Here is a 23,984-nt window from a genome sequence, read left to right as displayed (position 1 = left end):
TTATCTGACATTCCGTCAAGAGGCAGTTTCCTTAATGAGGCCATGTCACTGCAACAGAGATAGTGGTGATGACAAGCTCCAGGACTCAGACAAGAAAGACCACCCTGGCACAATGGAGCTGATGGGAACTATCCTAGCTCTGCTGGAGAGGGGTTCTCATGGGAGATGCTGAAGTTCTACCCATTATTTGTGAAACTACATGGAATGCCAATATGGCAGATGTTATCCATTGTCTCACCACAGAAGTAATATCAGAAGGAACATGGGAATCACTTATTATTTGTTCGAGGACAATATGGGATTACAAAAGAAGGGCTGCCCCAAGACACATGGGTTGCAGACCAGGTTAAGCAATGTATAGCCTTATGTCTGCTTCACAACTTAAAGACATGGGACACGCAACCCAGGTATCACATCACAACAAGCTGCTGGGCATCAGCTGAGCTGCAGGAATCATTTATATGAGTTCCCTTGGACCATGTCAGTGAAAGCTATCCTAAACTCCTAAGCCAAATTACATCATTTTACACTTGGCTTACCGTGGAGGTTTAAGATAAGTTCAATTATTTTGCACTTGCTGTGGACTAAGAGCGCATACAGACAGTCACTGTGACCCAGCTGCTGCCGAGTTACTTGTTACAACACAGTATCTTAACCATACATCTAAAATATTAATCTAAAGTTAAAAGACCCTGTGTAGGATGACAACAAACTGGAGGTGTAATTTAGATGATAAGCCGTTGTCCTGGAACACAGGGGTGGTTAATCAAAAGGTACATAAATGCAGAGAAAAAAGCCTGTGTGGTAATGGAATTATAAGGAAATATTGATGGACTGAGGATATTTTCCACAGAGATTACTTCAGCTGATGGACACTGATTTTCCAGGCTTCCTTCATGCCCAGGACAGAAACAAAACCTGAGCAACTTTCTCACTTTGTATCGGCGACAGCGGAGCAAGACAAGCTTCCCTGCACAAAAGCTGGCCTTTCAGACACAGGCTGGCATACTTCATTTTTTATAAGATGCAATCCAGAAACAGATTTTCCTTTTACATTCAGCTGTCTCAGGAACCAGAGCCTGAAGATGAAACTCTATACTGGAACCACCAACTGTTTCCATCGGTTGTTTGAGCAGAAAGCTCAGTCCAGAGTTCCATGGACTCCCTGTCTTTCAGCAACAGCACTCGCAGACCCTCCTCCTCCACCCGGTTATAAGACAGACCACTTTCTGGAAAAGAACAAACTCACCTGAGCACTCTCAGTCAAAGCTTGTTTTCTGAGAGCCAAGAGACCTACCAGTGCTCTTGCTCATCTCCCCGTGTCCCACTCCTCTCCCAACCCAAAGGTTGCTGTGGTGCAGCTACATGTTGTAAGGATGAAACCCCAAAGAGTTCTAAAATAAATAATTTAAATTCATATTAAACAAATATCCCTGGTGATGAGGCACTAGTAGCCTGATCCTGAAAAAGGGAGATGGCTTAAGCGTGACAAATAAGGCCTCAGGAAATTCTAAGCCTTCTTTGGTAATTCAGATCTCATATGCTACATGAAACATCATCTTGAGCCGGTCAAAGAGATATAGCAGAAAGAACCCAACTGATATCAGCAACAAAAGCTACTTCAAGGAATCATGTGGAAAAGAGCCTCTGATAATCCAAGGAAGGCTTTTTTGGCGATGGCATGTCCGCTTACAGTCCCTCTCATTGCAAAGAATTTTGGATCCTTTGAAGGACACTTCAGACAGATTATTCAAAACATGAATAAATTCTTCCCTGAACTCTATCAGACCCCGCTGTTCAGAGGGTAGTGTCACTTCTCCCCACTCTGAATTGCTGTCTGCAATGAACTTGGTGAAGGATGGGGAAGGAAGAGGGAGCACGATTCTTCAGGTCAGTGGGTTTCTTTCTGAGGCAGCCCTATGGATGATGATGACCAGCTCCTTTTCCACATTTGGTGCTGTGGGTGTACTCACCTAACTTTACATGACACGATTTGGGATAGTAGCTGCCAGTAGAGAACTCTGTGCCTTTTACCTCAGCACAACAGAAAACAGTGTACCCTTGAATAACCGCCTACCTAACAATATTGTCACGTTGTCCAAGGCACCACATTGCCTGGAGAACCTACATCTGCTGGCAATGGAGAAGTTAATTCTGACATGCTACAGCAATTACCCCAGGAGAGAAAAAAGAGGGTTGGAAACACTGAAGTTGCTGTGAACTTCATGGGTTAGAGAACATGGGTTCACTGTTAGGGTCAGAGAACTACAGGAAAAGCAACCCAGAAACACAACTGTCGGTCCAGCCTGTCTCAAAATGGTCACAACACAAGGTGAGGAGAAGCAATTTGCTGTTCTGCCTCTTCTTGAGAACCTCACCAGGACGAACATAACGTCTCTTGCACTGAAAGCCAAGAACACATGCGTGCATGCAACCAAACAGGGGGTTCGCTCACGTGATCCTTCTTCTGCTGCCTTGACCAAGCTGGATTTTTTCGTCTCCTTCAGGTTGGCATTGCTGTCCTGACTTGACAGGCTGAGAGATGAGTCATCCAGGCTGTTTCGCTCACCATCATAGCTCTGGTTGGAAGGCAGGGATGGGAAGGTAATGAGGTGGGGCGCTCAAGCGTTGTCAGCTGTTCCCATGTGCCTCCAAGAACAACATGAGAAGAAATCCCTGTAGTTCCCCAGGTAGCTTGTTTGCTCAGTGTAGCTCAAATAAATGTGTCGTGTGATTTACTGCAGGTCATTCACTTCCTTCGTTGGTAACCCTGACAGGCCATTCTGGGTGCATGTTATAATAAAAGAAAATATAATGGACCCAAGGGACTTTAATGGTGTGTTGTAGCTTTTCTCCGCTGCCTGTGTGAGCAATAGCCACAGAAAGTGCCAACGGATGGGACGGTGCCAGATTTGCTTCTCCAGGCACACACTGTGGTGTCAGGCTAATTGACCTGGTACAGGTCAAAGGGCACAAGAGGGAGAGTACTGCAAAGCTGAACGATACGGGACATCTATTATATTTGAGGAGTTAGTGCAGATGCGTTCAGTGTCATTGTCTAATAAATGTGAGGTTCTTACCACACAGTCACGTAATTAAAAAAAAAAAAAAAAAAGAAAAGAAAAAAAAGGTGATTAGCTTTTTCCTCCTTATGAATTAAAATGAGCAATGGCGTAAGACTGACCACAAGAATTCATAGCATTGTCTGCTGCGATTTTATGAGGGAGCGTATGGAAATACTCATCCATGGTCTAACTCTTCTCACATCCATTCTGTTGTGTTCAGGATGAGTCTGGCCCAAGTTCATTGATGACAATTTTAGTGGTAACTGTCAATTAAAATGTCACTGTCTTTTGCAAAGTGGACTCCTTAAATACAATGGACTTATAATCAGCTCCTTTATTATGCCTCACTGTATAGAAGCAAGAGAGGTCTATTAATCTTGTTTGCTAATTTTAATTAGTGCATGTACCTTGAATTCCAATTAGCTATGTTAGCCTGATAAAGCAACAGAGAATGTGCAAGTAGAAAGTGCATTTCACTAAAAACCATCTAGTGCTTTGAGTGGTAGCAAACAAGCTAGATTTTTTTTTCTGCTTGGTATTGGTGGAAGACGTTGCTGAAAAGATAAACCCATCCACCCCAGTGAGGATGCAAAGGACCCAATATTTTGGCTTGAGGGCTTTGAATAGTGAGACCCATAACCAACCTACGTTGTGGGCACAGCAAGGAGAGCAGCAGGGAAATAAACGTTACCATGCCCTCAACTGGAGAGTTTCACTTAGATTCCTAGATTTTCCTGCCCAAATTGCAAATTAGGGAGCTAGTGATACTGGGCTGAGAGTGGCCATACTTTCAACACTTGTCTGAAAAACACAAATTCATTTCGGACAAGTGAAAAAATGTAAGTCCCTAATGACGTGTCTCGGACTTCAAGCAGATATTTAATAATTTTATATTTATTAGTAGCAGCGGGTTGGGGTCCCAGCTTTGAGCCGTAACCGTACCTGTTCGTAAAGCGTACGCTCTATCTTTTTGTCCTCTTTCTTTTTAGAGAGCCAGCGCTCACACAGGAAAACGAACGACTCCTCTGTGGTCTCGTCCAGGATCTCTACTTTTTCCAGGAACCAGTCGGGACTGATCATGCTATTGTCATGACGAATCTTGATCTTGTACAAAATGCCAAGGTCCACAGCCTGTATAGTAAACGTATCCTCCTGCGGAGTGTGCAACAGCAGTTGCTTCTGTTAATGAGCTCTCAACAGGTCATCTACCGGACAAAAGCAAACGGAGACTACAGAGCACAATAAGTGTTTAAATTCCGTCTCACACAAGGGTGTTCGGCTAAAAGCTTTGCAGCAGTCTATAGGGGCATCACTGCACTCTAAAACTGTTCTGCGGGGAAGTGTTTTGAAGCCTGGTTCTGCTATGAGGGGAGCTGCACAAAATGTCACTCTTACAACCAATTAGAATACTGAATTTCTGAAAATTTTACATACTGATTTTTAAGTCTAAGTAAGATTTCTCTTACTAATTGTGCTGGTTTTGGCTGGGGTAGAATGAATTTTCTTCATAGTAGCTGGTATGGGGCTATATTTTGGATTTGTGCTGGAAATACCATAATAGATAACAGCACAAAGTAGATAATACAGGGATGTTTCAGCCATGGCTGAGCAGTGCTTACACGGCATCAAAGCCTTTCCTGCTCCTCACCCCACCCCACCAGTGAGTGGGCTGGGGGTGCACAAGGAGCAGAGAGGGGACACAGCCGGGACAGACGATCCCAACTGACCAAAGGGATATTCCATACCATGTGACATGCTCAGTATACAAAGCTGGGGGAAGAAGAAGGAAAAGGGGGAAGTTCAGAGTGATGGCATTTTGCTTTCCCAAGTAACCATTACACGTGATGGAGCCCTGCTTTCCTGGAGATGCCTGTACACCTGCCTGACGATGGGAAGCAGGGAGTGAATTCCTTGTTTTGCTTTGCTTGTGTACACGGCTACTGCTATACTTATTAAACTGTCTTTATCGCAGCCCATGAGTTTTCTCACTCTTACTCTCCTGATTCTCTCCCCCATCCCACCTAGAGGGAAGTGAGTGAGAAGCTGTGTGGGTCTTAGTTGCTGGATGGGGTTAACCCATGACACTAACCCAGTTAGATTTGTATGGACAATCCAGATAAAACAATCTTTGCCATCATTACATGAGGCTGTGAAAATGACTCATGGACTGACCACAGAGTACCACTTCTGGAGTTATTTTTTTTAAACATAGCTGCAGTTTAGGTCCCATGAGTTTATCATGCTCTGCAATGAATTACAATACGTACTATGTGGGTGCAAATCAGTTGCACAGAGGCTCTGGGAATGAGAGACCTCAGGTTTTGTGCGCTCTCAAATCTGCAGCTAACATTTCAAGCCAGTTTACCCGGACCAAGCTCATAATTCATGTATGAGTGACTTCACAGAAACATCTACCCATTTGCTGCAGTGCCTGTTGGTTGTAGTACCCAGCTGACAATCCATATGAAGCACTTTAGGAGGTAATGAACATGGTAAATGGAATCAATAAATTCATCCCTTGTAGGAAAACTCAGCCTATAAAGACAGTCATGGACGTGTTAGGTTAAGGACTTTGAAATGGAAAGTGCTATTAACCCGTTGCATTTGTACCTGTCCTCTTTCAAACTTGTTGAAGTTTGTTTCAGATTTGCTGAGTTTTCTCTCTCCTGTGTCCCCCAGGTCTCCGTAGATATTTAGGAAAACATTAGCATCTGTCCCAGCACCGTAGATATCGCCAGTGAACACGCTGATCTTGTACGTGTGAACTGCAGAAAGAAATGGAGATGTGATTTCTGGTCAGGAGAATTATCAAGGTCTATCTTAGATACTGAATTTACCTAAGAAAATGGTCCCCAAACTTTCTGCTTATCACTCAGTTCTTGTAGGTTTTAAATCCCATATGCTTTATCCTTTCAGGCTTCTGGTAATGATCCAAAGACTGGAGAATCACTGAGCTGGAATGTGCTGACTGTCCTTTTCTCCATCTAATCGATGCCTGTGTATTGCTTTGATCGCATAGTTTACAGTTAAAAATGCAAAGTATCATTATGGTGATTACTGTATGCGAAGTCGATAGAGGTGGGGGAACTCTGCACCTCTTCATACCGAGGCTCAAGGGACCTACATCTGAGAACAAGTGATTCGGTGTTGTGAATTGTTAATACTCCATCTTCCATAAACAAACTCCAGGGATTCAGATGTGCAATTACTACCAGAGTTAATGGCATGGATGTCTATAAATTCCCCAAACAGAAAGAGAACAGGTTGTTGAGTCCTTTAGCTGAGACATTATTTAATTAAGGAAGTGTTGGAGCTGCACTGTTTATGTACCCTTTCTCTTTAGCTTGCTCCATGATGATCCAATAAAACCTCATCAAATCTTTAGTAATGCGTTTTACTAAACCTGTTAAATACTCCTGTTTTTATTTTGCTTGTTGCTCTTTTCCCAATTACACAGGGAAAACAGTTACCGAAAGCATTCTCGCCAGGAAAACAAATAAGGACTGTGAGAGCCTCTGATTACCCTGGTGGCATACGAGCCTTGGAGAATGCCTCCCTGAAAATCCCAGGGCAATGCAAATGAGAAATAGGCACAAGGTCTTAGTTAGGATTCTTCTTTGTACGCTGACAGCATCAAAGAAAATATCTTTATTGTCTTTTTCTTCTGTACCTAGCTTTCCCAGTAAAACAGGGCCTATTCTGCTCCACCATCCATGAAAGATTTCCATTTATTTAATATATAAATATATGGAAAGATTTCCATATATTCCATTCTATCTAAGAAATGGATCAAGATCATCACCTGAGACCATTCATGAGGCTAGGTGCAATGCCAGGTTTTCTGGTTTGTTTCTTCACATTATGTCCTACAGAGTTACATCTTTGTATTTGAGAGACAACCGTTACATTAGTAATGAAGGGCGCAATGCATACCGTCTAATTAGTCAATGCATCCCTCTCTGGTATTTGCTTGCCAGTTCTAGAGACCTCCAAGACTGAAATGCAGTCTACTATATAAAAGATGATCCTCAGAACACTTCGAGCTGATTTGCCTTTGCTGTCATTTACACTGTGTCACTGCCCAAGATGTATGAGGACTCATAGAGATGCAGAAGATAAAAATTCCTGCCCCAGATATTTTGTAACTAAAGCAGAAGTTCCCAAACTCCGGCCCTAGCTCCCAGACAAAAGAAACCTTCAGTTATCCAAAAATCCTATTTCACAGAATGTAAAACTTGTTTTAAGGCTGTTCCTTAAAAAATTAGTCACCCAGGTTAGTTAACTCACGGTAACTAATGTAAGGTAAAGCAACAGAAGTTGATAAGTTAACGAAAATGTCATGCAGGTGTCAAGCAGCCATGCCACTAACTGATATTAAAACTGTCTTTGCCTCTGCAGGAAAAAAATCTCCCATGAGCTGCCATGTAGTTCCTAACAGGAGGAAAGAGCACACCTCTCTCTTCTGAGGGCACAGTGCAAAGGCAAATTGTCTACATTGGCAATGGAAAACACTCACTATCCATATAAATTCCACCCTGACAATGGTGTACTGTAAATGCAAATCAGACTCTGAGAGGAAAGACACAGGGAGAGAAATCATTTTCTCTGTTGAATCATCTTGTTGCCAGATGTAAGAATCAAGAATGAAAATGGCAGCTGAATTCAGTTTGTTCTGCTCAGGATGTTGGAAGGTTCACGACTTCTCTCAAGGGCAGAAGGAGCTTGGGGTGGGAAAATGGGGTTCTACAGGAAAAAGAGTTAGAAACATCTGGACATACAAAGAAACAATGAGTTTAGGATGAAACTTCAGTTCTTAGAACCATAGAATCATAGAATTGTTGAAGTTGGAAGTGATCTTTAAGATCATCGAGTCCAACCATCAACCTAGCACTGGCAAAACCACCACTAACCCATGTCCCTCAGCACCACATCTGCACGGTTTTTAAATACCTCTAGGGATGTTGACTCCACCACTGCCCTGGGCAGCCTGTCCCAATGCTTGACAACCCTTTCCGTGGAGAAATTTTTCCTGATATCCATCCTAAACCTCCCCTGGTGCAACTTGAGGCCATTTCCTCTTGTCCTATCGCCTGTTCCTTGGGAGAAGAGACCAACCCCCCCTGGCTACACCCTCCTTTCAGGGAGTCGTAGAGAGCGAGAAGGTCTCCCCTCAGCCTCCTTTTCTCCAGGTTCTCATTCAGTTGCTTCAGTTACCAGAAGGGCCAAACACTGAATGTGAACATTTTAATAAGATGGGCTCAGAGCTGCATAAGCATTTATTCTCCTCTCCAGAGGCACTTTAGTGAGGTGACAGTGGCTGCCTAGAGCCAAATTTTTAGAGGATGTCCCTATGTACCTGAAGAGCAGCAGAAAAAACATCTTTGACAGGAAAGAGGAGCATAACTCAGACTGGTAGGGTATAAAAGGAAGGTGAAGTTGGGTAAAGATGTAAAGGTGTTTGCAGAGCCTGGAAGACAACATGGAAGAATTTTATTAGGCATCAGAGGAGACGTGCAAACCATATCTGTGTGAAAGGTTGTCTGTGACAGTTTTATAAATGCCCTACATGAAAATAATGGCATTATTGCACAAAAGTGCTTCAGGTACAAGAGAGGCCAGAGAACAGGAAGGAAAAGAAAATGTGAACAGTCGTACCAGCATTGCATTTGCCTGAACCACACATCCAAATGTTTTGTTCCAAAAATTAGATGACTAGGTCCCAACCTACTCCTACGATTTTATTACCTTCTAATGGGTCTTCAACTTCTTCCTCTATCTGCTTCAGTGTCCCGTCCTTCATGAGTTTTTCAGTAAAAATATCAGACGGTACCAGTTCTCTGATAGTCTCGCCGTCGTCTTCAGACTTTGCAAGCCATCTTTCACATGGAAATGTGATGGTTTCCGAGCCCTGAAGTAAACATGACAGAGATAATCTCTTCAGAACAACATGATCAAATGTTAGCATTTCCCCTGTGAAAATGCTCTGACATGCAGGCGAGGATTTTCAGCTCATGTTTGTATGCATGTGGATGTAGATGCAGAGCTGAAATAGTATACAGAAACATATTTCCTCCAGAAAGAGGACATCTGAGGACTCTGAGAAGAAGCCCTGAATGTGCAGCAGAGAACAGTATTCCCAATGGCTGTGCGAGAGTGGCTGTAAGATCCAGTAGATCTCTGCCTTTCCCAGTTTTTGATCTTGCAAATGCCTAGTCAGAACTGCACCATTCCTGCCGAAGCTGTGTTTTACTGAGACTCTGCAATCCCTCTGCAATCCTTATTCAGGCAGCATTCCCTTTGAAGTCAGTAGGGTTTTTTTTTTTTTCTGAGTCAATACTTCAGAGTCAAGTCAAGATTTTGTCCTATAATTCTGTGAGTCAGGCTGTTTTCCAGGCAATTCCCATACGTACATTAGGAGGAGAAAAACAGTGATTTGATTTTTGATCTTTTGTTTTGACTTCACTTTGGTGGAAGCAAATATGATTTCCATCATCAAACAAACAAAAACAATAGAACATGTGTTTTCCACTTGGTAAACAAAATCAATCCCAGACTACTCATTAAGAACAGACTCCTGTAAGGCCTCCAAGACGGTAAGAGGCAGGCAGCTTTCTGTGTGCTGGGCACCCCAGGCTATGTCTCCATAAAGGAAGGGGCATGAGCCATCATGCAACTTGCAGAGCCCACAAGTCTGAACAGAAAAAGAAGAAAAAAGTTAGTTCTGATCTCACAGTAACTAAATAAATAAAGAAAAAATGGCCCTTTCCTTAATGACAACTACATCATTTCTTTCCGAAGTACCACAGGGGCTGTTTCCAGTACTCTCTGTGCCACCACTTTTATGTGTAACATAGGTAGGAACACTGTCCACCTTAATTACTCTCATGTAATTATTTATCAAAGAAATACAATGTCCTTTCTTCACTGCTTTTGCTGTTTAAATAGTAAAATATCAATACATAATGAAAGAAGGGAATAGCTCTCACTGTAGCAATACTGAATATAGTTATCGCTGTGTCCTGCCCTCCCTGACATGGTCACCAGGGAGGAATTGGTTGTACGCCTAACATCAGAGGTGCACTCTGGTCTCTGCTAAGCCAGAATGAACAGGTCATCGTCCCACCACACACAGAGTCCAGACAAACTGATCCGCAAGAACCGAACCACTCCAAGGGATTTGTGTGATCGAGTGTCTTGAGTACACAGCAGAACCATCCTTTGAACCTGCACAGCCCAAAGCTTCTGCTGTCAATAAAACACCACTTCTCCTCCTCTCTGCTGCTCTCTGCAGTGCTGCTGCTTCACCCAAGGCTTTCAATGTTTAGCTCCAGAAGGCGATTTGGAGCATGACTTGTATAACATGGTGTCAAACAAAACTAGCAGCACTTTAGATCATTGATTCATAGAATCATAGAATGGTTTGGGTTGGAAGGGACCTTAAAGACCATCCAGTTCCAACCCCCTGCCATGGGCAGGGACGCCTCCCACCAGACCAGATTGCTCAAAGCCCCCTCCAACCTGGCCTTGAACCCCTCCAGGGATGGGGCAGCCACAGCTTCTCTGGGCAACCTGGGCCAGGATCTCACCACCCTCACAGCAAAGAATTTCTTCCTAATATCTAGTCTAAATCTCCTGTCTTTCAGTTTTAAGCCATTAACCCTCATCTTATCACTACATGCCCCTGTAAAATGTCCCTCTCCAGATGATTTCAAGCATTATTTGTGCTGTACAAGCAAAACACTGCACCTAATGACTGGCTATACCACTACTTCTGCCTCCTCACTTCTGACCATATAACCTGTATTATCTCACCGTATGCTGAGCTGAACAGTGCTTATCAACCCCACCTTCAGTATGGGAAGAGAGGGCTCTCCAGAACGATGCTTCAGTGCTCAAACTCTCTCCTCCCCGTAGAGATCCCACTTCAATCATGTCTCTCGCTGAAGCTTTTAACTGCTCCTAAACATTCATAATGTTGGCTGTACGTGCCATTGATATGAACACTGTTTATTTGGTAATAGGATGTCTAGGGACTTGAGTGCCTGCACAGTGGGGCATAATATGCAGTTACCGTAAGAGTTAATTGTATCATTATTGTTAATCACCGTGTCATTGCCACAGTTTTTATTGGAGTTTCCTTGTTAGTGATTGCATTAATATTTAAGTGACGTAAAGTGCACTGTTTTATGTTACCCACGGTAAAATCCTCTTGCAGCTCCAAACAGAATTTGTTTCATTAGCGTCTGAGTCTGGCCCTAAGCTAGAAGCGGGCTACAATAGTGTGCTAAAAGTCAGTGCTTTGCCCTTCTCCAAGCTGTAACAAATGAAATATAATTATCAGATATAATTGGCATGCCAAGACAGAGCTTTATTGGCATGCAACAATCCCAGTTTCTTACCCGAGTGCTTTCAATTTAATCGGAAAAGTTACTGACCTCATTTTTCTTTTGCAGCATTACAGATACATCTAGACACATCTTAGCAGTCTAATCAGGTAGCACAGCTTTTAGAAGCGTTGGCAGCATATTGCTATCCTGTGGCAGGTCATAATATCCTGTGGCTGATCAGCGGCATCACGCAGTGCTCTGCTTTCTTCTTTTTTTCCCATGCCATAATCAAAAGATCAGCAGAATTGTAAGTCTCCCCATTTTTAAGTTGTTCAGGGTTTTCTTCCCTTCCTCCACCTTCCCAGGTTTCTCGCCGCCTGTCCTTCAAAGCTGCTGTAATGACTGCAGAGCCATGCAGCCCTGAGACCCTTTCTGGGCTAATGGAAGAGCACCCAACACGGAGCTCTCAGGAGCTTCCTAAAGTGCTCCCAAAGTTAGGGGTAGGTGTAGAAAGAGGCAGCCCAGGAATCTCCTTTCCCTTGGTTTCCATACCTTTGCACATCCCCCTCTTCATCTTCCCTAGTCTGTGACCAATAACAATATCTCCCAAAACAATGTCACCTCGCTCATTAACCTAATGAAGCTGTAACAAGGCAAGGGTTAGTCAATACACAGCTAGAGCGTCTGATAATAACAGACTGGCAAAAGGGTGATCATGAGAAACCTGTGAAGAAGCTCATACAGGAAGATACAGGCTTAAGCCTGATGGGGAAGGTTCAAGGCAGACCTTCAAGTTGATTGTCAGTCTGAGAGTAAAATATATCCTGTAAATTTTGAAGGAGGAAGCAAGATGAGAAGAAGGTTCACCATGACTGAACAAGGCGTGTTTACACCAACACATGATATTAGAAGTCACTTCAGGAGGAGGCAGACCAGAGCATTGAGGTGGAGATGAAAGTTGACATCCCTTCAAAATAAGGGGAGAAAGGACAAAACAGAGGAGAGCGCCCAGGTGTTCCCAGACACAGCTACTGCTCCAATTCTGAACTGGTCCTGAAGAGGTGGTCTTCTTCTGAACTTCCCTGCAGCCGGACTCATTCCTGTTCCTACAGCCAGCATCTGAAAGCAGAGCTGAGGAACAGTTTCTTATGTGGACAAGATCAAGGCAACCGATCTGGCTGCATTGCTTTAATCCTGTTGACACGAGCAACCAAAAGTCCTAGGACCCAACTTGATGGGTTTTACACAAGTGATTCAGGGACTTGCACTGAGAGGCATTTTGCTTGTATTAATTGTACTGGCTCCCTGCATTTATTCTTCCAGAATTAAGGGACGGATGAAGTTGTTTCTTGCCCATGTTTAGCAACAATCCTTTTTATTTTAAAATGGTACACCCACTTCCTTCCCTGTGATTGTTTAAAACAAAACTACACGTGAAAATACGAAGCTTTGGCCTCTCATGTCACCCAAACCCACCATTATCTAAGTTAGCCTTGGGCATTCCAGGATGTCCAGCGACAGCGATGTAGTGCAGCACAGGGACATCTGCTCAGCCCTGTAATTCTTTACCAGAAATGGGTACAAACTCAGGAATCTCCCCTCTCAGTCCAGCAAACAAGTCATGACAACGTTGCCTCCAAACCCAGCAGGCAGATCACTCCTTCACACGAAAGATAAAGCATCATGAAGACCTCCAAAAGGTTGAGGAGCAACATCACTGCTTCTCTCCTGCCCACTGCCAGGAGGAAATAACGTTATTCTAGTCAAAAGGTATGACAAGAACAGCATTTTTTAAAAAGTAATGATTGCAGAGTCTTATCATCAACATTTGAAGAGTAAAACATGGTAATACATGTTCATTGTCCCCAGATCCCCAAGCTCTAGCCAGTTCATTAGTGTGTATTGTTCTTTGGGGATTCATTTTTCACTGTTAACCACGCTTCGTATACAGAGGATACGCTCTGGGAAATGGAAGCAGCTGCTGATGGAAAGTCAGAGTGCTGGGATTCATAGCGTACCTTTCCATTTGGCAACAGCCTCCGAATCGCCACACGGTCCAGATGCCATCCCGAGTTCAGTCCTCCACCCTTGTGTCCTATGCGAATCTTTTCAATAATGTCACCAACATCCTCCAGCTACAGGAAAAAAAAAAAAAAAGAAAACAAGAAAACAAAAAAAGAGAAAGATTATGGCATGAACAACAGGTGGCTTTTGAGACACTACCTCTTCAGCTTACTTCCTATTTTTCCAGTCTGTATGAAGTCCCAGAGGAGCAAATATTAGTGTTGATGCCAATTATGCCCTAACTTGCATTTTAGCTAAAGGGTTTCCCCAAACTTCTGTTCCAAAAATGGAGTGCATCTTGCTCTACACAAATTACCCACTGTATGAGATAGATTTGGTTACACAGGAGCAACCCTGCAACTCAGGCTTCTCCGTATGAGTGGGAATGAAGGTAATTTTTTAGAAATTGCAATGCTGCCACAGCCTAACTTGTTCTTTTGATACCCCTTTCCTTTTTAAACACTTATGTGCACTTTTATAACACTGGAAGAATAGCTTTGAAGTCACAATACAGTATTAACTGCCTGGCTTTTTATATGGCTTCTCTCCTGATCCACCACAGAATCCCAATGCCGTTCTGAGCAAGTCAATGGGATCACTATCTTATGAAGCGGCTACTGGCCTTTTAAGCCTCACTTTACTACTTGAGTAATTTGTTACTAGTTCATTGCTCTCAAGTCACCTCCCTTCCAAAAGCTTGGACAGGAAAAATGATGTTTTCTCCTAAGTAATAGCTTTTGGTTGTTTCAGTGCAAGCTTTTGCATAGTCGGCCTTCAAAAAAAATCCAGTGCACGCAGGAGAAGCACACTGAGCTGTCTTTCTGTCCATAGGGACTTGGAGTCTTTTTTTTTCTTGGAAATATGAGAAAACCAAACATCTCAGTTTGCACCACTGGAGACTACTCCCTTCCTCTCTTCCCAGCTGACAGGATTGCCCCATACTGAAGCAAAGACATCGGCAATTTCGGAAGGCTCCTTGACTCAGTAAGGTTGACTGGGCTATTCAAGGAGTTTACGCTCTGAACAAATGAGGTTTGACTTCACCCACCCTGCCCTGACTTTAGACAGCATAAGTATCATTGCAAAATAATTAAAATAATCCAAACTCGTTTCTAAAACTCATCCATGCACACAAGCACGCACTAGGAGAAAATTATTTTCTTCTCTTTTGTCATGCCCAAATACTCATCTTTCAATGAGACTTTTAATCAATACATAGCAATAAAGTGTCGCTGCACCAGTAAAGGCCCATGTTAAAGAAAAAGTGGTCTTTACCCTGCTGTAGGTGTCTCCAGCAAATCATCACTTGGGAGCATAGCTGAGACCAGTCTCTAATCTTTTTTGCCTCTTTTGTAAAATACAAAATGTTAGGGGCAGGTAAAAACATGAAAACAAATGGGTAATTCTCAGTTGGTGTTTTTAAGGTCTGTTGAACTCCAAATGAAGTTTCGGGACAGGTTAATATGATGTTGTAAATCTAGAGAACAAACTGCATTTTCACTTACTTCCTCTAGGAAAAACACTGATGTTTCAGATTCTACCAAACCTAAAATAAATCTTATGGAATAGAGAAATAACAATAACACTCAGTTTAAGATTTATACCTATGGATTAATACAATCTGTGTTATGAAAAACTGTGTGGAAATTCCACCAAAATGAATCTTATTCTTTGTTTTTAAGGAATCATGCTGGGGATTAATTTTATGATTCATGCCATATAACAACAATGCGGGCTGGGAGCATTTTTATTTTTAACTTGTTAAAAAGTTTGGTTTTAAGATTTGCCTTCAATTGTTTTACAAAAACAAACCAAGCTCAAAACACAGAGAGGTTCTGCAGTCACAGAATCACAGAATCACAGAATCACCTAGGTTGGAAGGGACCCTTTAAGATCATCTAGTCCAACCAATGAAAAAAAAAAAAAACCAAAAAAAAAACCCCCCCACACACCACACACAACCCACACACACACCACCACACCACCCAACACTAATCCATATCCCCGAACACCATGTCAACTCCTCTCTTGAATACCTCCAGGGATGGTGCCTCAACCACCTCCCTGGGCAGCCCATTCCAATGCCTGATAACCCTTTCAGTAAAGAAATATTTCCTAATATCTAACCTGAACTTCCCCTGGCGTAACTTGAGGCCATTACCCCTTGTCCTATCATCTGTAACTCGGGAGAAGAGACCGACCCCCGCCTCTCTACAGCCTCCTTTCAGGTACTTGTAGAGAGCGATAAGGTCTCCCCTCAGTCTCCTCATCCCCAGACTGAACAACCCCAGCTCCCTCAGCCTCTCCTCGTAATACTTGTGCTCCAGACCCCTCACCAGCTTCGTTGCCCTTCTCTGGACCTGCTCCAGCACCTCAATGTCTTTCCTGTGGTAGGGGGCCCAAAACTGGACACAGTACTCAAGGCGGGGTCTCACCAGTGCCGAGTACAGGGGGACGATCACCTCTCGGGTCCTACTCACCACACTGTTCTTGATACAGGCCAGAATGCTGTTGGCCTTTTTGGCCACCTGGGCACACTGCTGGCTCAGTCCTCTACAAAGTCAGCATTGCTGTTGTATCCAGGGAGGGAAGCTGAGGACATGAAGTAGTACCAAAAGGTACTGCCTATATATTTCTGCCTCTCAGAAATTCTCAGCAATAAGAATATATTCTGAATAGGAATTGCTGAATACTGCAGATGTAAATGAGCTCACTCACTGATGTGCACTGGTTTACTATTTGCATACAGTTGTGCAAAGGCTTCAGCAAATACTTGACAAGATCTTTTAAAAAGCCTCGGTTATTCAAAAATCACGGAGTCTGCAGCAAAGTAATGGCCTTTGTCTGAGGATACAGAGAAAGAGAGCATGATGCTTAGGTTGCCATAGAGTTAGAATAAATGAACACTTTCCGCCCCAAATGAAGTGCTACTTAAGTAGTGAGCACCACGGACCAGCCCCTTCATCATGATCTGCTGAAATAAGAACATGAAATGATGTAAAGGGACCTTAAACACAAGGCAACTAGTTTCAGCGATACTGCAAGCCTTTGGTTCCCGTTACCTTTCAAAGTATTGCAAACTGCAAGAGAAAGCAAATATGCAAGCAAATAAGAATGATAAGGAGAGGTGCACATGTTAGATCTGGCATGCATGGAGACTCACAGCTTCTCATTACCAAGTATGGCCTAGAACTGGAAGATGTAAAGACCTTCCAGAGTGGCTCTCAACTTTATCTGGAAGGGCAAGGCTCCATATCCATGTATTGGCACATCTCAGCTCCATGATAAAATTGCACCAGCCTTCCCAAGGCTTAACATGGGCCACAGGGACACTGCTTGTGGTTACCTTTGAGTTGCTATTAAATGGAGGTCGGTAAGAAAAGATTTGATCCAGCACACAGTAAATCTGTTGCAGAATAGAGTTTTGAGCCCACATTCTTCGAGTAAAAGAGCTGAATAGCTTTCCCTAAAAGAGGAAAAGTTCCCACTTCACTCCATTTTCTCTTCTTAATCCCTTCAGGGCAACCTAAGGTGACAGCGAGTGTCTTTGATCTTACCTCCACAATGAACTGATTCACCGAGTTCCTTTCAAAATACATCCTTTGCTCTCTCTTGTTGAGACACAGGGATTTCTGCTGAGTGCAGATCCCATCACTTCCATAGAGAACAATGAAGACATTTGCATCCGTGCCAGCTCCAAAGATATCGCTGGTGTAGACTGTGATCTCGTAAGGAACAACTGATTCGGGAAATGGCAGAAAATTAAAACAAACCAACAGAAGTTACTAAGCAGCATTAGTAACCAATGCTCCTAAGAAAATTTTAATGAAGCAAAATCTGGCTTACAAGACTCAACAATTAAAGAAGACAGGGTAGGAGTCACACACTTGTGGTCATTTAGTTATCTACCTGGTCAGTACTATGAGAATCCAGAGGAATTTCCTTTAACCCTATCATGCCAACTGACCTTGATGCATGTTCATTTACCGAGATTTTGGAGTTAATCACATGATCAGAAAGCACTCAGTATATTTATACCTGCCATTCAAAGTTATTGAAACAGGATTTACTTCAACAGCTCACGTCTTAAAGGAAAACATGAATTCACAATTTTTTGAGCAACTAGGCAGATGGATGACATTAAACCAACTGGAGGCAGTATATTAATATTCAAGATAGCTTAATTGATAAAAAAAATCTATTATTTTCATTACTAAACAAATGACAAAAATCAATAGTAAGGAAAAGAAATAAACCCCTCTGTTGTCCACTCCGATCTAGTTTTCTCTTAGAACTACCTTCTCCGTAACAGCAAGGCAAACGTGATAATTACTACCAGATCAACAGTGAATGCGGAACAGTAAGGATCACACCCCTAAATACTTCCTTATTCTGTTCCTTTGGTTTCTGCAGAATGTCCCATGACCCCAAAATCTGATGCCTCCTTTTGTTCTCTTCTATCTTCACAGCTTCTCTGTCCTGAGTCCTGCTGGAGCATGAATCAGACTTGCTCAGGAATAGGACTGATCCAGGAATAAGACTGGGGCTCTGTTCCTGGCTTTTCTACAAATTTTCTGAATATTCTCAGTTTCCAAGGTGAGATGGTGTTTAACACGCAGAGTAAGAAACCTGTGTTCAGATGTCTGTACATCAAACAGGTGTGCACGTCTCTGGTTGCAATCACTACAGTCAATGCAGCCTGAAGAGAGTCAGACAAGCGAATGCAGACATTTTCCTTGGGCTCAGCTGAATCGTTCTCCAAATCCACCCTCTGTGAATGGCCAAATCTTTATGGATGATCATAGAACCATAGTATCAAGGCCAGGCTGGATGGGGCTTTGAACAATCTGGTCCAGTGGGACTTGTCCCTACCCATGACAGGGGGATTGAAACTAGATGGTCTTTAAGGTCCCTTCCAGGCCAAACAATTCTATTATTCTGTGATAATGGGAATTCAGACAATTGATGCCACTGTCAATGCCACAATGTCAATTCAATGCCACTGTCATGAGAACATGTAAATTCAGGTGGGGCCATTTGGCAAACTGAATCCTGTCCCCATGTCCTTTAAATCCTTTCTGAAATCTATAAGTGAAAAATACTGGGTAAGGCTTGGGCACCCCTGATTGTCTGCAGGGACTTCTCCTGCCGCAAGCAGATGTGAACCCTGTGGTCCGTGTCGCTATCCATAAGCACAGCCTTCGGCACCCAGCGCTGTCGCCAGGATCCGCTCCTGGCCATCCCTCTCCCACACACCACCCTCCCAGCTTCCACTGTTTCCCATCCCTCGCCACAATCTTCTCAGCCGCTTGGCATCTGCATCCTCCTACACTTCAGTCATCTTTGCTATTTACGTTACAGCGCTTTGTGCTGTATTTCAGATTCAGCGTCTCTGCTAGGGGAGAGAGAAGGTTTCTGGCACTGTATCTGGAGTAACTCTGATTATGCGTATCGGAGACTAATCATTCATTAAAAACCCAGGCTCTCTAAATATGGTTCTCCGGAGAACAGAGATGAAGAAGTTTCCTTCTACAGAGAGTCAGCCTGGAGGTACTTAATATTCTTTCTGCCCAGCCCAATGAAATCTGCTCTGCCGTGCTGCAGGTAAACTGGAATAGTTTCTCCAGTATGTAAGAAGCCGGGGCGGGGGTGGAAATCCTGGAGACCAAAACTCACATGCTACGCATTATGAATTAAAAATTATCTTCTCTGCTGAGGTCCACGGCGCTTGCTCTTGTTGCCTGAATATTAACGTCGGCTTAGAACTGAATCAGCAAAGCAGGACGGTCGCAAGGTCACCAGCAGCCCAGCTTTCAGCTGCCAGACGCCCATTTCATGTACACGGCCCTTTTAAAGCTGTATCCCCACGGGGAGGATTTTAATTGAACTGCTAATGATATGTTATCGTTTGCTCAGCCTGAAACAATTCTGGCGTGAGTCATCATAACACAAATCACACCATTCTAGTTACCTCTGGCAAACTGAAACCCCCAGGCTAGTAGAGGGGAAGCCACAAGGCGGTAAATAGCATGGTGGGAACAGTTTAAATGGTGAAACAGCCTACGCTGACACCGAGCCTGGCGCAACCTTTGTGCCAGGGAGGTCTGACTACTTTCTAAGGGTGAAGGTGGACTGCCTACAAAAATCAGGTTTACACAAACTATGTACTCAAGGGCACGGTATGCCAGCAACTCTTACCTCATTCTAATATACAGGGATATTAATAAATTATATAGTCAACATCTGCATCAAAATATATATCGACTGGGAAAAAAACACGGAAAAACCTGAAGAGAAGCACGTACAAGGTCTCTGGGTTATATTCACTCCTGTGAATGTATTCACTATATCTATCTACCAATTTATTTCTTCTGACACAGACTATTATGTCTTCCATTTGACTGACAAATGTGAGAAAGGGAGCAAAGAGTATCCATTCTTCTGCTCTGGACAGTTTATGTAAAGAAAGAAAGATATGAGAGAGAAAAAATAGCATGGTCAAAGTATGGGGGAGGCACAAAGACATGACCTTGGTGGATCCTCAGAGGAGAAAGATGATTTTGGCTTACAGACTGCAGAGTAGGAGGATCTGGACCTTGGAGGGTCAACCAGCCAGTGTGAAGGAGACCTTCAACAGGAACCACAGTGTTTACAGTAAAAAAGAAGGAGCCAAAGCAGCTGATAGTCTTCTGTGTGGTTATTCTCACAAGTATTTACGAAGCAGGAAACTGAGGCAGAAGAGGAAAGACTGGGCAGCTCTAACTTTTGATGTCTAAATAAGGAACTGCCGGAGGAAAGGCTTTTGATCCCACCAATGTATACAATGAAGGATGCAATGAGCTTTGGTGTGACCAACTTATCACTTGTTCAGAGTGACCTAGGAAGCACTTGGCAGGGCATGGGCTGGAAATCAACTCGCAGGTTCCAGACCTCATCCCTGATCATTGTGGCATCGAACCAAATGAAGGGAAAAAGCAATTTGGATAGTCTCCTGAAGGTGGGCCAGGAAATATTTGTTGACAACTCGAAATGAAGCTGATCAGGGAGGGACAAGCCACATAAAGACCAAGGGCTGTCAGTCCCCTGGTCACAGTCAAGGACGCACATGTGAAAAGGAAAACAGGGGGCTACAAGATAAGCAAAATAATGTTTCCGGTCATCTATTTCAAGAAAGTCATGTTATCTGATTCTCAATATTCTGGAGACAGGAAAAGAAGTTTCCTGAATAGAAAAGTGTGAGGTGTCATAGCAGACTTGAAAATTATAAGCTTAGTACTCAGCAGGAGCTCCCAAAAGACACTGGGTTTACCCCAAACATTTATTTAGAGGGTGTGAAGTGAAGAGGAAGAAAAAATTGGAGAATAGTAAAAGAGGCAGATTGGTGCAACACCAGCAGAAAAGCACCACACTGAAGAAAGTCTGGAAGAGGGTCTTTCAGCAAAAGAGGGCTGTGCAGTGCCCAAGGCAGTGGGGGAACCAAGACCAAAGTGTCTGCTTTGACAACAGAAACAGCAATATTTGAATGGAGCAAGATCAAAGGGAAACTGGAGACAAGGAAGACAGCTTGGAATGGGCTGAGGACTTGGAGATGACAGGGCAGAGGCAGCAAAAAGACAATCATACACAGCTACATGGCTTCTAGTGGCTCTTTGATTCGGCAAATATAAGAAACGTTAGTCTAGAGCACCCAGAGGAACCTTCTTGCAGTAATTAGAATAGCTGGCATGTGATGATTTATAAATTTTCCCAAGCCAGTTCAAGGGAGAGGCCAAGCCTATAAAGCTGCATGAGCTAGTGAGATTTTATCTTCTGCAATGATGGGTGTATCCTGGGGAAATGGCATTCTGCTCACATGGGATATACTCTGTTGTCTGCAGTTCTGCAGGGAAGATAATTCTCTCAATGGCTCCATCATCCTCTGATTTATCCAGCCAACGGCCACAAGGGAACTTGAGACACTGTCCCAGCGATGGGGCATCAATTTCTACCCATTCCAGAAACCAGCCAGTTGAATTACCTGCGGTTGGAGAGATAACAATGAATAACCCATGAAGCCTTTACAGCAGATGAATCATTGCATTCCAGACCTCTGAGAAATAAATCATCCTCTCTTTTGCCAATGGAAAAACAGAGTAGATACCATAAAGATGATTGCAAGCGATTATCCAGGTTTGAGCTAATGTGCTTTACATTTCTATATGTGTCAGGTTAAAGATGTGCACATGGAAGTGCTAATTACTCCATTACTTGGATAAATTTGCCTTTGTAATAAGATAGAGGAGCTATCGACAACTATGGCTCTTGATGCCCCATAGGGAAGGAGTCCATATGTCTTTCCACTGCTTCCCCTGTTTGTAGTAGAGACACAGCCATGTCTAAAGAGACTTGATGATGAAAACAACAAAAATATTGATAGAGAAATGAGACAAGTCTATAGGTCCCATGTGTGACAATAAAAAATACAAGGTTTAGTGGTGTATGAGAAACTTCTCTAAAGGGGTGGCTGCAAAACTAAATTCTCCCTTACAGAGAGAGAGGTTGCAAAGCTACCTGCAAGTTGCCACCACTGTGCTCTTATTGTCACAGCCATGGGAAAGGTATTAGCAGCAAAGACAGAAGCAGCAACAGCCAAAGTGACAGCAAGGATCTGTCACCAAAAGGTAAATTACGTTTGGGGTCTTGGTGGCAGGTTATTTTATACAGCAACATGCCTAATGCCCTAGAAATACTACATTACAAAGCCGATCATCTTACCTTTATTGTCATGGCCTATCTTGATTTTTTTCAGGTCTCCAATGTCCACAGACTCCACTGTAAACTCATCTACCTTCCCACGCTCAAATTTGTTCTTGTTAATCTTTGAGGCCTTTAGGCTGACTACTCCTGTTGTGGTAATGCAAAAGGACATTGTTCAGCATGTGAAACAAATCCTGTGGGAATGTCAACAGGGGAACAGGGGAAGTGGCTAAAACGTAAAAAATGGCGTTTCATCTCAAGATCTGAGCTTTTGTCCCTCCCTCCCCCCTGCACCCAAACCTGTATCAAGACCCAAAATAAACAGAATTCCTTTCTTGAGGGATCCTCTGGCAGTGCCACAGGGATGATGCTGTTGTGCTGTGTTCACAGCTGAAGAAATTGGTCCTACCCATCACTTCCCTGTTCACTCTCACAGGCATCCGAGTCACGGCACACACAGCTCGGCTGCTTCCAAGAGGATTTGCTCATCAGCTGATTAAATACTTCTGGGCCACTCAAAGAGGCAGAGGAGAGCTGGGTTTCAGGAGCATGCTGATTCATTGCTGAGGAAAGCAAATAATTCACCGCATTCACTACCCGCTAATGTAGTCCCAGTCAACTGTGCTGTTTCTATAATTGAAATTAAAGCCTTTGGATCGGCAGCTGGTGCAAATCAGCATCGCAAAGTTTGGCAGTGATTTACAGCAGCTGGTGGTATGCTCCCAGCTATCATGATGTGTGCCGAGACAGGGAGAACGTTGAAGTTGTACTGAAAAGGAGCGAGGAATGGGTATTAGGGAAACAAAAGGAAACCGTGAGCTGTCTTTTCAGGTGTCCAGCAGTGAGGTGCTACCGTGTTCCATCACATGAAACCATACCTGTATCGTCTTTACTTCCATAGAGAGTGATGAAGACGTTGGCATCTGTCCCAGCATTCTTCTTGTCCCCGGTTTTCACTTTCACGGTATATGTTGTTGATTTAGCTGTCAGATAAAATATCTTCATTTAAGAGCATGAAGTCTGAGTAGGAATTAACTCTACTTTTCATTGCATATGTGTGTTTGGTTTGGGTTTTATTTTGACTGATTACAGCCATGGTGTAATCTCTAATTCCTGCTGCATGCTGTGGTAGCTCCTGGGGTGAGCTGGGCTATCTGGTTGCAGAGTCTTCTACCGCTCCAGTCATTCAGTACATTCTCTGCATATCTACAGATAAGAAATGTGCTCAAGCCTTCCCATTTGCTTCCTGGGAATCTGTAAGGCTCTTCAAATCTGCTTCTGCCTATAATGTTTTTTCATTTTAAAAAACCCCACCACACTCCCTCCCCCTCTTTATTCTAATAACACGAAATAACATATGTGCATATAACACATACCAGAAAGTATGTGCACGTTGCCATATACTGCTCATATTCATGAACACACCCTTCACAATAGTGCCATTAGGGAGGTTTCTATCACACCACGATTTAGCAAGCACAGTAAACTCACAAAAATTGGGGAAAAGTCTAATGTAGTCTTCACTGCGCTGCAAAAAACCTACTCAAGATTCCAAAACCAGCACCTTTCTCCCATAGTTAGACACGTGTTTCCAAGATGCTGCTCAGCCAGAAGGTCCTTCTGAACCAAAGGGCTATCCAATTTGTGGAAATTTGTTTGCTACACAATTTGTGGAAATTATTCAGGTATCTAAAAACATTTGAGGGGGGAGTTTAAGACCTTTCACTGGAAGTGAAGCCAATGCTGGGCACTCAGCACCTTCAGCATCAGACCCTGGAGTCTGTCATTGCTC

The 23,984-nt window shown here is 43.3% G+C and overlaps 1 protein-coding gene across 1 annotated transcript in view; it reads right to left on the bottom strand.

The window, feature by feature from the left end:
- The window catches only part of LOXHD1 (lipoxygenase homology PLAT domains 1), an 85,194-nt gene that overhangs the window by 49,757 nt on the left and 11,453 nt on the right, over positions 1-23,984 (bottom strand). The window contains exons 9-16 of the mRNA XM_074165997.1: positions 23,071-23,175; positions 22,211-22,339; positions 17,014-17,195; positions 13,411-13,527; positions 8,811-8,973; positions 5,676-5,830; positions 4,008-4,217; positions 2,456-2,579 (exon numbers count right to left, since the gene is read on the bottom strand). Coding sequence (XP_074022098.1) covers positions 2,456-2,579; positions 4,008-4,217; positions 5,676-5,830; positions 8,811-8,973; positions 13,411-13,527; positions 17,014-17,195; positions 22,211-22,339; positions 23,071-23,175 — 1,185 coding nt within the window. The remainder of the gene's footprint in view (positions 1-2,455; positions 2,580-4,007; positions 4,218-5,675; positions 5,831-8,810; positions 8,974-13,410; positions 13,528-17,013; positions 17,196-22,210; positions 22,340-23,070; positions 23,176-23,984) is intronic.

Source organism: Numenius arquata, chromosome Z (genome assembly GCF_964106895.1).
Source record: "Numenius arquata chromosome Z, bNumArq3.hap1.1, whole genome shotgun sequence".
In the NCBI taxonomy this organism is placed as follows: Eukaryota; Metazoa; Chordata; class Aves; order Charadriiformes; family Scolopacidae; genus Numenius; species Numenius arquata.
The sequence above is the reverse complement of the archived record's forward strand: the minus strand, read 5'-3'. Positions and strand labels throughout refer to the sequence as shown.